Source organism: Hemiscyllium ocellatum, chromosome 3 (genome assembly GCF_020745735.1).
Source record: "Hemiscyllium ocellatum isolate sHemOce1 chromosome 3, sHemOce1.pat.X.cur, whole genome shotgun sequence".
NCBI classification, from domain to species: Eukaryota; Metazoa; Chordata; class Chondrichthyes; order Orectolobiformes; family Hemiscylliidae; genus Hemiscyllium; species Hemiscyllium ocellatum.
The window spans coordinates 77,918,638-77,933,526 of NC_083403.1; the positions used below are offsets into that span (position 1 = coordinate 77,918,638).

The window sequence follows — 14,889 nt, forward strand, 5'->3', positions numbered from 1 at the left end:
ATCCTATGTTGATGGATAGAGATTTAGATAGAAGGACTTATCTTTGTTCTCATCGTTGGATTCACATGTCCATGTTAATAGGTAGGGGAAGCAGTATAATGGGGACAGAAGGCAGTTAATAAGTCTTGTCCAGGGAGGGCAAACACCTTTGCTTGAGTTTGCATGTAAAATCCACAAGTGTGGTTCCAGAAGATTCTGTCCTCAGGGAGTTAGCCAGCCTCTTTGCTGTGATGTACCCTCTCATTCTGTAAGAGCCTGGGTTTGCAATCGATACTGCAGTGAGTCCTTGTAGCAGGGGAATGTTTAACCCTCAAGTTCCCAGAATGTCATGATAAAGAAGTAAAAATAGAACTTATTCTTTGTGGCTTTCTAACTTGCTCAGTTGTATCACAGTCCATAGTCATTCCCAGCGAGTTGGCCATTTCATCCTGGAAAGCCATGTGTCTGTACATAACTGGTCAACTCCATGCTCCTTGACTGCAGATTCTGTGGCAGCTATGCCAACATGCCATTTCTGTGTGCTTTTCTCCACCTTCTAGCAGAACTCATCTATGACCTTAGATTCTGGGAACTGGAACATGCGCCATTCCTTTCCTGTGGCTTTGTTTCGACCCTTGTGATTCCCAACATGCAGATATCAAGTCGATTGTATCCTATTAAAGTCCAATGGCAGCATCTGAGCTAGTGGCTATTTGTGTCAGATAAGTCATATTGGTCCTTTATCCAGAGGTCTGCTTTTAGAGTCATAGCATGGAGACAGGTCCTTTGGCCCAAAATGTTCATCAATGCTAACCCCACTTCCCTGCACTTGGCCCATATCTTTCTAAACCTTCCCTGTCTATGTATTTATCCAAATGACTTTTAAATGTTATTAATGTACCTGCCTCAACAACTTCTGCTGGCAGTTCATACCATGTACATACCACCCTCTGTATATAAAAATAAGTTGCTTCTCAGGCTCCTTTTTATTCTTTCCCAATCTAACCTTAAACTGATGCCCTCTAGTCCTCAATTTTCCAACGCTGGGAAAACGACTGAGTGCATTCACCCTATCCATGTCTCTCACAATCTTATATACTTCTATAAGATCCCCCCTCAGTCTCCTATGCTCTAAAGAAAAAATGTCCTAGCTTGTATAACTCAGACAGTTGAGTCATGGCAACATCCTTGTAAAATTCTTCTGCACTCTTCCAGTTTAATAACATTCTTCCTGCATCAAGGTGACCAAAACTGAACACAATACTCCAAGTGCAGCCTCGTCAACATCCTGTATAACTGCAACATATCTTCCCAGCTTCTGTACCCAATATCCTGACTGATGAAGGCCAGTGTGCCAAAAGCCTTCTTCACTGCCCTGTCTACCTGTGACTCCACTTTCAGAGAACCAAGCACCTGAACCCCATGGTCCCTCTGTTCCACTACTCTCCTTAAGGCCCAACCATTCGCCATGAAACTCCTACCTTGATTTGACTTTACAAAATGCAGGACCTCACACTTATCTATATTAAACTCCATTTGCCATTGCTCGGCCCACTTCCCCAGCTGATTAAGGTCCTGCTGCAATTTCTGATAATCTTTCTCAGTGTCCACAATACCACCTATTTTTGTCATCTGCAAATTTACTACTAATGCCTTGTACATTCTCATTCAAATCATTGATCTAGATAACAAACAGCAATAGGCCCAGCACCAACCCCTGAGGCACTCCACTGGTCACAGTCCTTCGGTCCGACAAGTATCCTTCCACTATTACCCTCTGTTTCCTAGTATCAAGTCAATTGAGTATCCAGTTTGCCAGCTAGCCCTGGATTTCATGTGATCGAACCTTTCAAAGCAGCCTACGATGTGGAACCTTATCAAAGGCCTTACTGAATTTCCTATAGACCGTCTACTTCCCTGCCCTTATCAGCCTTCCTAGTCATTTCATCACAGAATGCAAACAAATTTGTGAGGTATGATCTGCCACACACAAATCCGTGCTGACTGCTCCTAATCAATTCCTGTCTTTCCAAACGCGTGTATATCTTATCCCTCAGAATCTTCTCAAGTAACGTACCCACACAGATGTTAGGCTTAATGATCTATAGCTCCCAGGATTTTCTTTGCAGCTGTTTTTGAATAAGGGCACAACTTTCGCTACCCTCCAGTTTTCTAGGATTTCACCCGTGGCCAGCGATAATACAAAAATATCAGTTAGGGCCCCCATAATTTTTTCTCTTGCCTCTTGCAGTGTTCTTGCACTGCTGTACATCTCTATATCTGGTCAGGACCAGGAGATTTATCCACCTTCATACATTCTAATACTACTTGCCCTTTTCATCAGGACTTGCATCAAATTGACATGGTTGTAAGTCTTGGCTATCTGAAAGTATAAATGCAAAATAGAAGGTTTGTGGTAAAGGATAACAGAGTTGGGTGGAAAACAAGAGGTTCTAGGTCACAATATATGCTGCTTGCACTTTATACTAGATTATGATTCCAGTGTGTAGCCATAATTTCAGAAATAGTACTAGGGTCACGCACAAGGGAGTCTTTAGATCTATTTCGGTACCTGAATCTGTATAGCAGTAGCCTATTAGGTTTCAGTTTGAATTTGGATGCATGACTTCCTATACCAATCTTTCACTTCAATATAAATCTTTTCCAATAGTGTTAGCAACCGTCATAACAGTCAAAGTTAGTTGTTGCCATGCACCGTACAGTGTCTTGATCTTGATTCTAAATGGTTACAAGATTGCTGCTTGATGAAGGGATAAATGAATTATGGCAGTCGGTTGCATTTTGGCCTATGATGTGGAGACATCTATGTCTGCAGTTCCACACTAATTGAACACTAAAGGAGTAAAATTCTTTTTGGTTGACTTACTGGGTATGTTGTTGACAGAAACTTGTAAGGCAACATGAGCGCAATTTGTTTCACCGAGCACTAGTGGATTTCCAGTAAGCGGATTATAAATTAATTGCCAACTCACTCGTTTCTCTTGCTCCTTCATCAGGTATCAAATCTGAATTATCCTAATGAACAGGGTGTTTTTAACTTGCATTGAATAAGGATGGATATTAAATTGCCCAACCTGTTGTCTGGTGGCCAGCAAATGGGTTAACTTTTGAGGAGTAAGTGAGGACTGCAGATTCTGAAGGTCCGAGTCAAAAAGTGTGGTGATAGGAAAGCACAGCCGGTCAGACAGCATCATAAACAATATCCCAGCAGTTGATGGATTTCTATAAAGGATAGAACAAAATTCTTCCAGCACTTTGCATGTATAACCAGAGGCACCTGATGAATGAATTTTGAGAATATTTTTGAAAAAGACCTTCTAGATTTGTACTTGCTGATGATTGGAAGTTCAGGGTAAATAAAGTAAAGGAGTCAATTGCATTGGTCTCAAAGATTGGTATGGGAGGAATGAGTTTCAGTTCATGAGACATTGTCACCAGTATTGGAATGTGAAGGATCTGCTTTGGTGAGATAAGCTTTACTTAAACTGTGCTGAGCCTAATGTCCTGATGAATTGAATAGGGCTGTAGAGGAGGCTTTGAAATAATAACAGAAATGGTGGATTGGGAAAGGGAAAATGATGCCCAGAATGAGAAAGAAAGGACCACTGTGTGCAAATATTAAGAAAAATTAAATGAGGTCAAGCGCTGAAAATGTCAAATGATCTCTGACTAAATGATCCCTAGGAAATAGTAACATAACGTACTAGAATTTAGAATTCGTCTGGAAACAGATATGATAATCTTTTAAAAAATGAGGTCAAAACCAAAAACAGAAATTGCTGAAGAAACCTGGTTGTGGCAGCATCTGTAGAGAGAAAACAGAGTTAACATTGAGTCAGATTTGGATGGAATGGACTGAGAAAGAAGTTGAACAGAAAAGATGGTTGATGAACCATGGTAGACGTTTAAGAAAGTAGTTCGTGACTTTCAAAAAGATATATCCCAGTAATGAAGAAGGACTCTAAGGAGGAGGAGTTAAACTGGGCAGGAATAACCAAGGAAATTTGAGTATAGTATCAAATTGAAGGAGAAAAAAAATCATACAATGTGGTGAGGATTAGGAAATTTTTAAGAAGAAAATGTCTATTAAAAATAATTTCAGTGTAAATTAGCAAGTAATATAAAAATGATACTATAAGTGTTGTTTTGAATAAAAGAAAGAGAGTGGCCAAAGTGTTAGAGGCTGTTTGAACAATGAAGCTGGGAAATAATAATTGGGTTTCAGGAAATGACCATGAAGCTGAAAAATACTTTGCATCAGTCTTCACGATAGAGGATGCCAGTGGCATTCCAAAAATATTAAATACAGGAATGGAAGGTAAAGGGACATAACCACAATAAATATCTGTAGAAAAAGTACAGTATGAACTAATATGTCTGAAATGAAGAGCTTTTGCCCGAAACGTCGATTTTGCTGCTCCTCGGATGCTGCCTGACCTGCTGTGCTTTTCCAGCACCACTCTAATCTAGACTCTGGTTTCCAGCATCTGCCGTCCTTGTTTTTACCTAGTTGATTTTAACCCTACTGTGAATCCTCTTGTGAGGATGCCTGCCTTGAAGAAGTTTTCCTCCTCTCTCTACAAGAATCTCAGTGAGTCTCTCTCTCACTGTAACCCCCAGGTCATCTCCTCTGTCCTGAAGCTCTTCAACCATGTCCTGAAACAGACTCTCACCAGTTTCCTCATTTCCCCTTTCACCATCTCACCCCAGCTCCAGCCTTCCAGCTCAGCACCGCCCTCATGACCTGTTCTACCTTTCCATCTATCCACTCCACCCTCCTTCTATCATCTTCATCCCCACCCCATTCACCTATTGTACTCTATGCTACTTTCTCCCCATCCCCACCCCCTTCTCATTTATCTCTCCACTCTGCAGGCACCCTGCCTCTATTCCTGATGAAGGGCTTTTCCCTGAAACATCGATTTTCCTGCTCTTCAGATGCTGCCTGACCTGCTGTGCTTTTCCAGCACCACTCTAATCTAACAGATGCTTATAATTGTGCAGAGTTAGAATGGCTTCATCAGGAGAAATCACGTCTGACAGATGTATTGGAATTTTTTGAGGAAATATGCAGGAAGTAAAGAAGAAGATGTTCAATAAGATACTGCATTATATGACTCTATAATGGGATAACTGTGGTGTTAGGGGAGCTTATTAACATGGATAGAGGACTGGCTAACGAGCAGAAGACACAAAGTGAAATAAAGGCCATTTTTAGGATGTTAACTAATGAGTGCCAAAGCAAACCGTGTTGGAGCCACAATTCTTCTTGATAAATATGAAAAGACTTAGATGATGGAAGTGAATGTACCACAGCCAAATTTGGAGGTGACACAAAAAAGGATAGGAAGGTGATTGGTGAGGATGACAGTATGTACAGAAGGATGTAGACAGGTTAGGTGAATGGGTAGAAATTTGGCAAATAGAAAACAGTGTGTGAAAATGTGAGGTTATGCAGAGCAGAAGTAAATATTATTTAAATGAAGAAAGACTCCAAAATGGTGGCAGCGTGGGTGGATTTGAGGGTCCTCAATCATGTATCACACAAAGTTGGCATCCAGGTTCAGCAGGTAATAGGGAAGGCAACAGGACTGCTGCCCTTTGTTTCAAATGGAATATAAAAATAGAAAAATCTAGCTTAACCTATACAAGTCACTGGAGAGACTGTACCTAGAATTCTGTGAACAGTCTTTGCTCCTCATCTAAAGAATGATATTCTGACATTGTTGGATGTACAGAAAACGACCACTAGATTGATCCATACATGGAGGGATTTTCTTATGAGGAGAGACTGAGTAGGTTGTGCCTGTACTCCTTTGGAGGTTGGACGTGTGAGAAGTGACCCAGTTGAAACTCATAATTCTTAAGGGATTGACAGTAGAGATGCTGAGAGTTTGTTTCTCCCTGTCAAAGAGTCTGTGACCAGAGGACATCAATTCAGAGGAGGGGGTCACACATTTAAGACTGAGATGAGGGGACATTGTTTCTCTTGGAGGGTGGTGAATCTTTACTGCAAAGGGCTTGATATATTCAATATTATATATGGTTTAATCAATAAGGGAATCAAAGAGTATAAGGAAAAGGTGGGAAAATTATGTTGAGAATTTCATTGAATGGCAGAACAGATTTAATGGACTGAATGGCCTACTTTTCTCAAATGTCTTATGGTCTCAGGATCTTTAATGTTGCCTTGAAAGACTGGCTGTTGTGCCTCTTCATCTTCTTCCAACATAGATATAATAAAAGAGAGGGGCCACATAGTAATCTGGGGTGATGTTATTGATGCAAATAATAAAACAAAGAGCATTCTAGAGAAATACTTCCAAACATACCTTGGCGACATTAACAAAATAAAGTGCAAAGTACCCGTTCAAAGTGAAGATATAATTCAAGACTGCTGGTCTTTGTTGCCAATTGATTGCTGCAACGTTATGGGACTTTAGCTTTTAATGAAACATTTTCTTTGAATATTTAAGAGAGGGTTCCTCATGCTTGTAATTGTCAATACAGAACAGAGCGAAGATTAGTTTTTTTAGATTTGATCCCCTACAGTGTGGAATCAGGCCGTTCGGCCCAACCAGTCCACACCGGCCCTCTGAAGAGTAACCCACCCAGACCCATTTCCCTCTGACTAATGCACCTAACACGATGGCCAATTCACCTGCACATCTTTGTGACTGTGGGAGGAAACAGGAGCACCCGAAGGAAACCCACGCAGACACGGGGCAAATATGCAAACTCCACACAGACGGTCGCCCGAGGCTGGAATCGAACCCAGGTCCCTGGTGCTGTGAAGCAGCGGTACTCACCACTGAGCCACTGTCTCGTCGCAATGACCATTTAAAGTCCAGATAATGAACAAGTTCTAAACAAAGTATCAAAACTGTATAGATTGTTAAACATGAAGCAACTCTAAAAATGAAGCAGAAAGTTTTGTGTTGTAAATATGTAACCTCAAATGCTTTACAGACTACAATAAAATTTGAGTTTAAATAATATAAGCTGGGTCAAAATCCTGGAACTCACTTTCTAGTGGCACTGTGAACCTCCCTGAGCACATGGACTGAAGCAGTTCGTAATGGCAGCTCATCACCATATTCTCGAGGATAGCATTTATTACCCCTCCATTGCTATCTCAGCCAGAGCTGCCAATGTTCCACGAATGATTTTAAAAAACACGATGATTGATATCATTTCAACATGGTGCCTCCGTTTTAAAAGTGGGCCTTGTCCTTTTAAGACCAAGATGAGGAGATTTGGTTTTCTTTCAATGAATTGCAAGATGTGGAACTGTCTTCCTGGAGAAGGTGGTGGAGGCAGGACCATTGAGTATTTTAAGTCTGAGGTGAATACGTTCTTTCGAAGCAAGGATTATTAGAGCTGTTTGATAACTGGAGGAGATGGAAATCCAGAATTTGAAACACACATCAGTCACGATCTTATTGAATGGCGAAGCAGGGTTGAGAACTGAATTGTGTACTTTTTGGTTTTGTGAACAGAACCAAACAAGAACAAATGTTGATATTTAACTGTAAACTAGTATAACTTTCTATAATGGTTTAAGCAGTCTCAAGTACAGGTAGTTCTCCTATCATGTGCATTTATTAAACACCTATTTGTGAATTCTGACTTTTTACATGGAGGGATTTTCTTATGAGGAGAGACTGGGTTGGTTGTGCCAGTAGCTGCTAATGGGGATAATTAGTGGCTGGTAGCAGCCCATGTGATGACAAGGCCTGTTGTGTGACAATTGTGATAAGGACATGGGAGTGCTCAGGCCCTAAAATTATTGAACTCTATATTGAGTCCTGAAAGCTATAGGATCCCAAGTGGAAGTTGAGATATTGTTCATCCAGCTTGCACTGAGCTTCGCTGGAGCATAGCAGCAAACCTGAGACAGACGTTGGCCAGAGAACAAGATGGTGGAGTGAAGTGGCAGGTAACAGGAAACACAGGGTCATTTTTACAGACGGAACGTAGAGAAAACGGTCCTCACCCTAACCCTAACCCAGTCTGTGTTTTATCTCCCTAGTGTAGGGGAGATCATATTGTGAGCAGCAAACAGAATAGACTAGATTGAGTGAAGTGCAGGTAAAGCACTGGAGCCTTGGATAGTGAGGGTGGAGGAAGTAAACGGACAGGCACTACACCTTCTGCGATTGTATGGGAAGGTGCCACAAGGATGTGGGAGGTGAGGATGAGTGGACCAGGGTGTCTTGGAGGGGATTGTCCTTGCTGAATGCTGACGGGCTGGGGGTGGGGAATATGTGTCTGGTGATGGCATCACCAAGTAACTCCATCTCCTTTGGTGTTTACTATCCTTTCTGACCGCCTGCTTTCTGCTGAACATTCTGCACTCAGCAAAGGCCATTGTTTCATCCCTCTGATTCCACCTCCCCCACCCTCCATGGATTTTGAGCACAACATAACATTGGAATCTTGTTCCTTCACCTCTGTGCCCATTTCTTTGTACAAGAGCCATCTCCCCATCCCACAGATACCTTCATCAAGTTCCGCCACTCTTTGCTCACCTGAACTCCTCCCTCTGGCCTTTTACCTGTATTCAACCTGTTCATCAAGAGCTGCCAATCTGACGTTGGCCACTTCAATCTCTTTACGTCCACCTTACCCATTTGAAACTATCTCCCTCTGAACCGACTGCATTCTGTGCTCTTAGATCCAACCCTGACGTTGTAATGAAGCCTGCCGACAAGGGTGGAGCTCTTGTTATCTTGTGTACTGACCTTTATATTGCAGAGGCTGTGCACCAGCTTTCGGACACCTCTTCCTATTTCACCTAGACCATGACCCCAGCAGTCCACCACAGCCAATAATATCATTTCTTTCATCTGTTGATCTCCCCCACCCCCCCAAAATTGTCTCCAAGCTCATGGTCTCCTAACCCCACACAGCCCGCCTCTACCTTCTCTGTAATGGGCAGACCCATTTCTTCCCACCTCGACTTGACTTCTTTCTCTGCTTGTCCAATTGCTTCCCACTTACATCTGTGATTCCTCTGATGCTTTATGTCAGTTTCATATTTCCAGTTTGTGGGGTCCAGCCACCACCTCTTTTCCACAGACGTGCAATCCCTTTCAATGTCCATTTCCCGTCAGGATAGTCTCAAAGCTCTCCAATTCTTCCTGGAAAGAAGGCCTGAACCGTCCCAATCCACCACCAGCTTTCTCTGCCTAGCTGAGCTCATCCTCAACCTGAACAACTTCTCTTTTACTCCTACCACTTCCTTCATATTGTGGTAGCTATAGATACCTGTATGAGCCCCAGTTCTGCCTGTCTCTTTGTGGGGTACATGGAACATTCCTTATTCCAATCCTCACTCAGGGCCCACACCAACAACTCTTTCTCCGGTGCATCAATGACATCATCGGTGCTGCTTCTCCCCTCATCTGGAATTGGAAAAGTTTATCAATTTCGTTCCAGTTTCCACCCAGCTCACCTTCACCTGGTCCATCTGTGACTCCTCCCTTCCCTTCCTTGACATCACTGTTTTCATTTCTGGGGATAGGCTGGCTACCAATAGCCACTGCAAATCCACTGACTTATACAGTTCCCTGGATTATACATCCTTATACCCTGCTTCCTGTAAAGGCTTGATTCCATTATCCCAATTTGTCCATCTCTGTTGCATCTGTTCCAATGATGTCAAGAGAGCCTCTGAAATATCCATCACCTTCTTCAACCAAGGATTCACTACCATTGTTGTTGACTGGGCCCTCAGCTGGGTCTAACCCATCCCCTGTACTTCGGCTCTCACCCCCTCGCTTCCATCACACAAGTGATAGGATCCCCCTGATCCTCAGCTACCATCCCTCCAGCATCCACATCTAGAGGATCATTAGCCGCTATTTTTGCCACCTCCATCAGTTTGCCACCACCAGTCACATTCCCCTCCCCTCTCTTGTCAGCCTTCTGTCAGCACCATTCCCTCCGGGACGTCTTGGTTCACTTCTCCATCAATCACAACACATCCCCGTGGCATCTTTCCATGCAGTTGCAGCTGGTGTAACACCTGTACATTTACTTCTTCCTCACTATCCAAGGCCCCAGACATACATTCCAGGTGAAACAATGCTTTTCCTGTACTTCACTCAATCTAGTCTACTGCATTTGCTGCTCACAATGTGATCTGGGGTGATGAAGTGCAGACTGGGTGACCGCCTTGCAGAATACCTATGTTCTGTCTGCAGAAATGACCCTGAACTTCCAGTTACCTGCCCCTTCAACACACTGTCTTGTTCTCTGGCTAGCATCTGTCTCAGGCTTGCTGCAGTGCTCCAGTGAAGCTCAGCGCAAGCTGGAAGAACAGCATCTCATTTTCCACTTGGGAACCCTGCCGCTTTCACGACTCAATATCAAGTTCAATAATTTTAGGACCTGAGCACCTTCTCCCATGTCCTTTCGCCAGACCCTACATATCAGGTCTTAGCAATCACATAGGTTACTACTACAAACAGCCCATGATCAGCCACCAATTGTCCCGATTTAGCAACAGATGATTCTCCCAGACTGACCTTTACCCATTCTTTTGTCTTCCCAAATGTTTCTCGCTCCCTGGGTTCCATCACCACACATCATTTATTGCCCCCGCAACCCCATCCCAGCCTCCGGATATCATGCTTCTTCAGATGCTTAATACAATCTATTAGGCTGCTATTGGTTACATATTGATATACTAAATGTTTCCTAGTTACAATCCATTCTGAAGAAGGATTACTGGACAAGAAATGTTAACTCTGCTTTCTGTCCACAGATACTGCCAGACCTGCTGAGTTTTTCAAACTTCTGATTAATGCTGTAGGGACACAGGTTCAAAACTCACTAGCACTGCAGCTGGTGAAATTTTAAATCCAGTTAATAAATAAAGATTTCAAAGCTAATCTTAGCTAGTCATTGGTAATAAAGCTATTGTTGATGATCATAATTTCCTCTTAAGGAAGAAATCTGCTCTTGAAAATGACAGCGAGCTTTTCAGTTTGAGGACAGTTAGGGATAGACATGTTGGCATTGCCAGTGCTGCCCACATCCTGTGAAAGGAAGTTACGTTGAAATTGACTCAGTTGGATTAAGAAACTGCATTATCTAAATATATGGTTCGTAGCTATTTGTTTTTCAGATGTTCTGAATGTTTAGAGCATTGTCATTTTTGAATTATATTGTTCAAAGCATGATAAACAATGACTGCTGTTACATAGTACATTGATTCTAAATTAATACTTACAATTTTTTCTTTTAGCAAATTGATGGAGAAGCACTTCTACTACTGACACAGACAGACATTGTGAAGATAATGAGCATTAAACTGGGCCCAGCTCTGAAAATCTACAATTCTATCCTCATGTTTAAAACTACAGAGGAAAATGGGCAGAATGAGCTTTGAAAAAACTCAGAATAAAACAATGCAGCTGTTGCTGGCCTGTTTCTCAATTCAATCTAATCTTTAATTCAAAGCACAAGAACTCTGTACTGAAAATGAAATTCTATACGAATACTACTGGAATATTTACTGTTGACTTGGCAAACTCGCTCGGAGTGCATTCACTTTCAGCAATGCGGTACTAAACTATGAGCTCATCTCCCACTCATTGCCTCAGGACTTAATTATGCAAATATCTGTCCAGTTATAGCTGGTATGGACTTTTTGTGATTGATCCTTGAATTGTATATTTCAAAATGGCTGAAGGTTTCTTCCAAGAACTGGACACAATCTAACAGACACTAAAGTGGATTAATTGTGTTTGTTGTTTAACTTCTCCCTTTGCTTGCAGTGGAATGATCTTTGTTGTTTGTGTATAGAATTGTTGGAGAGATTTCAATACCTGGTTAGGTAGCATTTCATTATTCCCAAGTAATGGAATGTTCATATGGATATATATATTTTCAGAAGTTAACATTGCTGAAATTAATTTAACTGTTAGATTGTATACATCTTAGAAATTTAACATCCAAACTATTCAGGCAGTCTTAAATAGTTAATTAAGACAAACACAATTGCTCATTCCCAGATTTAATTAGAATGGTCTCTGGTTTATTAAATAGTACTATTGCTTGATCCAATAATCATTTGCTGAATGGGTTTATATGAATTAAAAAAAAATGAATGAACTGCAGGTACAGTGTACCCTTTTTGTTTTAAGATTACATTAGTATATTTTCCTGTGGATTTGGACAGTATTTTCCTGTGTCTTTTGGGTACCTGACATCAGGACCAAACCTGCATACTAGCACTGTAACAAGAAACTGAACTGGCCATGACTTAACTTGTGTCTGTGTTAGTAATACCTGGTTATTTGTTGCAGGCCTGATGAAGGGCTTATGCCCAAAACATTGATTCTCCTGCTCCTCAGATACTGCCTGACCTGTTGTGCCTTTCCAGCACCAAATGTTTCGACTCTGATCCCCAGCATCTGCAGTCCTTACTTTCTCCTATTTGTTGCAGGACAAATCAGAGAGTCCCACTGCTTGGGAAACTTTGCAGCCCCGCTCGGTATGGTTCTGAAGCAGGTGGAGAATTGAAAGGGTGTCTTAACACCCCCATGTAGGGAAATTTAAAATAGGATATTCCAGAATGACCAAATAGGCATGTGGTCCATTGGTGGGGAAACCACTGAGCCTCACTGAGGCTGCAGGAGCTGTATTGGAACCATTGGTTCCAGTGTTATCCCACTGGACTATCACAAGGAGGAAGTCTCCATTAAACTGATGGTTGCCACGTGGTGATGGGCTTCACACTGCTGCAAAACAGCCAGCAGGCGGCTAATATCACCAGAATCAGGAGTACATCATCATGGCATCGTTCAACAAGTGTCTACTGCTGGGGGACTATTTTTTACTCTACCTGCCCCCACCCCACCCCCAATGATCTTGCAATCAAATGTCAAAAAGCTTGCCACTCAGAATCTGGGAAAATTCTGTCCTTTCATTCACAATGTCACTTACTGTGAGCTTGTGTTTGGAGAATTAGATGGAGAGGTCAACTTGACCCAGTTATGATGCTAAAGGTCTTCTGTCAATGGTCGAAACATTAGACACTAAATAGGTCATGCCAACTTATTAATTCTCTGACTCAAAATGTTCTCATAACAAATGAGTGAAACCATTTTGCCCATTAAAGTTCTTATGTAATTTTTTTTTTACACTGCACTAGCTCTGTTTACTCTTGTAGATAATGCAGGTCAAACTAATAAAATTTGAGAGTGGTTAGTGGGTTACAAATCCATATTAAGTGAATAGAAAAGAGAAGTAATATTCAAAGAGGAATTTAACAATTTTTGTGGAATAAACAATTAAATCATCATCCCACCACATTGCCGTGAGAGAAAAATGCATTAATAGATGTATTGATGTATGTCAAATGGGAGGATGCTATTCTACATATAATCTGGGGTGGTATGTAAGATGTTCACTACAGTGGGAAAATGGTAGAGAAAAATGCAACATATAGGGATGAATTTTGAATTCCACCCAAGTTACAGTTTATCCAGAAAATCAGATTTTGCACATGTTTTCCACCCAGTTCTTTCTGCGTGCCATTCTAGCACACAAAATGCAGATATGATTAGACGTTCCTTGGCACAAGGTCAGAGGGAGAGTCCTCTGGAAGTTCATCCCACACATGAACCATTCTGTGTTGGAAAAAAAAGTTGTTTCTATTTCTTGAATTCAAATGATTATAATGAAAAGTTTATAAGTTGCCACTTCCTGCAACTGGTACAATCCTTGGTTATGGAACAGAGAAATGATAAAGGTTACATTATAGCTACATACAGTATAACCATAGGTCAGAAAAATAAGAAGCAAAGTTAAAAAGACAAACATCACCGTCTCTTTCCAAAGGCTCTCCACAGCAGGAGGTCTCCAGTGTGATCTGACCGCTGGCTGACACCATGCTCTGCACTAGGCCGCTGGCATCCCTGCTCTGGCTGCTGATTGCTGGCATCCCCACATTGGGCCACTGGTGTCCCTGCTCTTATGGTCATCTCCTCCTGTCTTACCATTTTCCTCAATGCTGAAGGCTATTTAACAGGCAACAGGCAATCATGGGATTGACTTGACAACTAACTTTGAAGTAAACTTTATCATTCATAAACGTTGAACAAATACGTAATGTTCAATCATGTGAAACAAATGTTTGAGTAGCACCAATTGCTTCTCTTCACTTTACTTCTTCACAATGCAATCTCTGTACCTTAGCAGAGCCAGAGGTAAGCTGCTCTTTCCAATGCCCTCACAGCTTTGATGCTCTTGGTTGATGTCCTTTTGGTTTTGACACCCATGAAACCCTCACTATCTACTTACCCACCAACATCTTTAATGGGTTCAGAGTCACCAGTTGAGACAGAAGGCATTAGGTAGCCCTTTAGGGTGAGGGTGGAGGGATGCAGAGGATCAGGAGTGGAGCTAGTATAAGCGAAGTCCCCACCTTCCACGACCCCGTTACCCAGTGGCCCAGTAATTAACATTGCTGCCTCACAACGTCAGGGATCCAGGTTTGATTTCACATTTGGGTGACTGTCTGTGGAGTTTGCATATTCTCCTCGTGTCTGTGTGGGTTGCCTCCAGATGCTTTGGTCCTCTCCCGCAGTCCAAAGATATGCAGGTTAGGTGGATTAGCCATGCTAAATTGTCCATAGTATCCAGGAATGTGCAAGATGGGTGGATTAGCAATGGGAAATGTAGAAGTACAAAGATATGATAGGGTGTGGGTCTGGGTGGGATACTCTTTGGAGGGTCAGTGTAGACTCGGTGGACTGAATGGTTTACTTCCACGCTGTAGGGATTGTATAATTGCCCCTCTCGTGACCAACCTTTGTTTCCATTGTATCCAAGAGCTGGAGAAGACTTTACTGCACAAAGATGCATTATGAGTGT

At 42.0% G+C, this 14,889-nt stretch overlaps 1 protein-coding gene across 3 annotated transcripts in view; it reads left to right on the forward strand.

Annotated features, from left to right (window-relative positions):
* Nucleotides 1–12,028, forward strand: part of l3mbtl3 (L3MBTL histone methyl-lysine binding protein 3) — a 166,651-nt gene extending 154,623 nt beyond the window's left edge. For 2 of the 3 annotated variants that reach the window (XM_060821224.1, XM_060821222.1), the window contains exon 22: nt 11,255–12,027. In XM_060821224.1, the coding sequence (XP_060677207.1) occupies nt 11,255–11,398 (144 nt within the window). In that variant the 3' untranslated portion in view covers nt 11,399–12,027. Of the gene's footprint in view, nt 1–11,254 lie in introns of all 3 variants that reach the window. The other variant, XM_060821223.1, reaches the window with a different exon arrangement.
* The last annotated feature ends 2,861 nt before the right edge of the window (nt 12,029–14,889 follow it).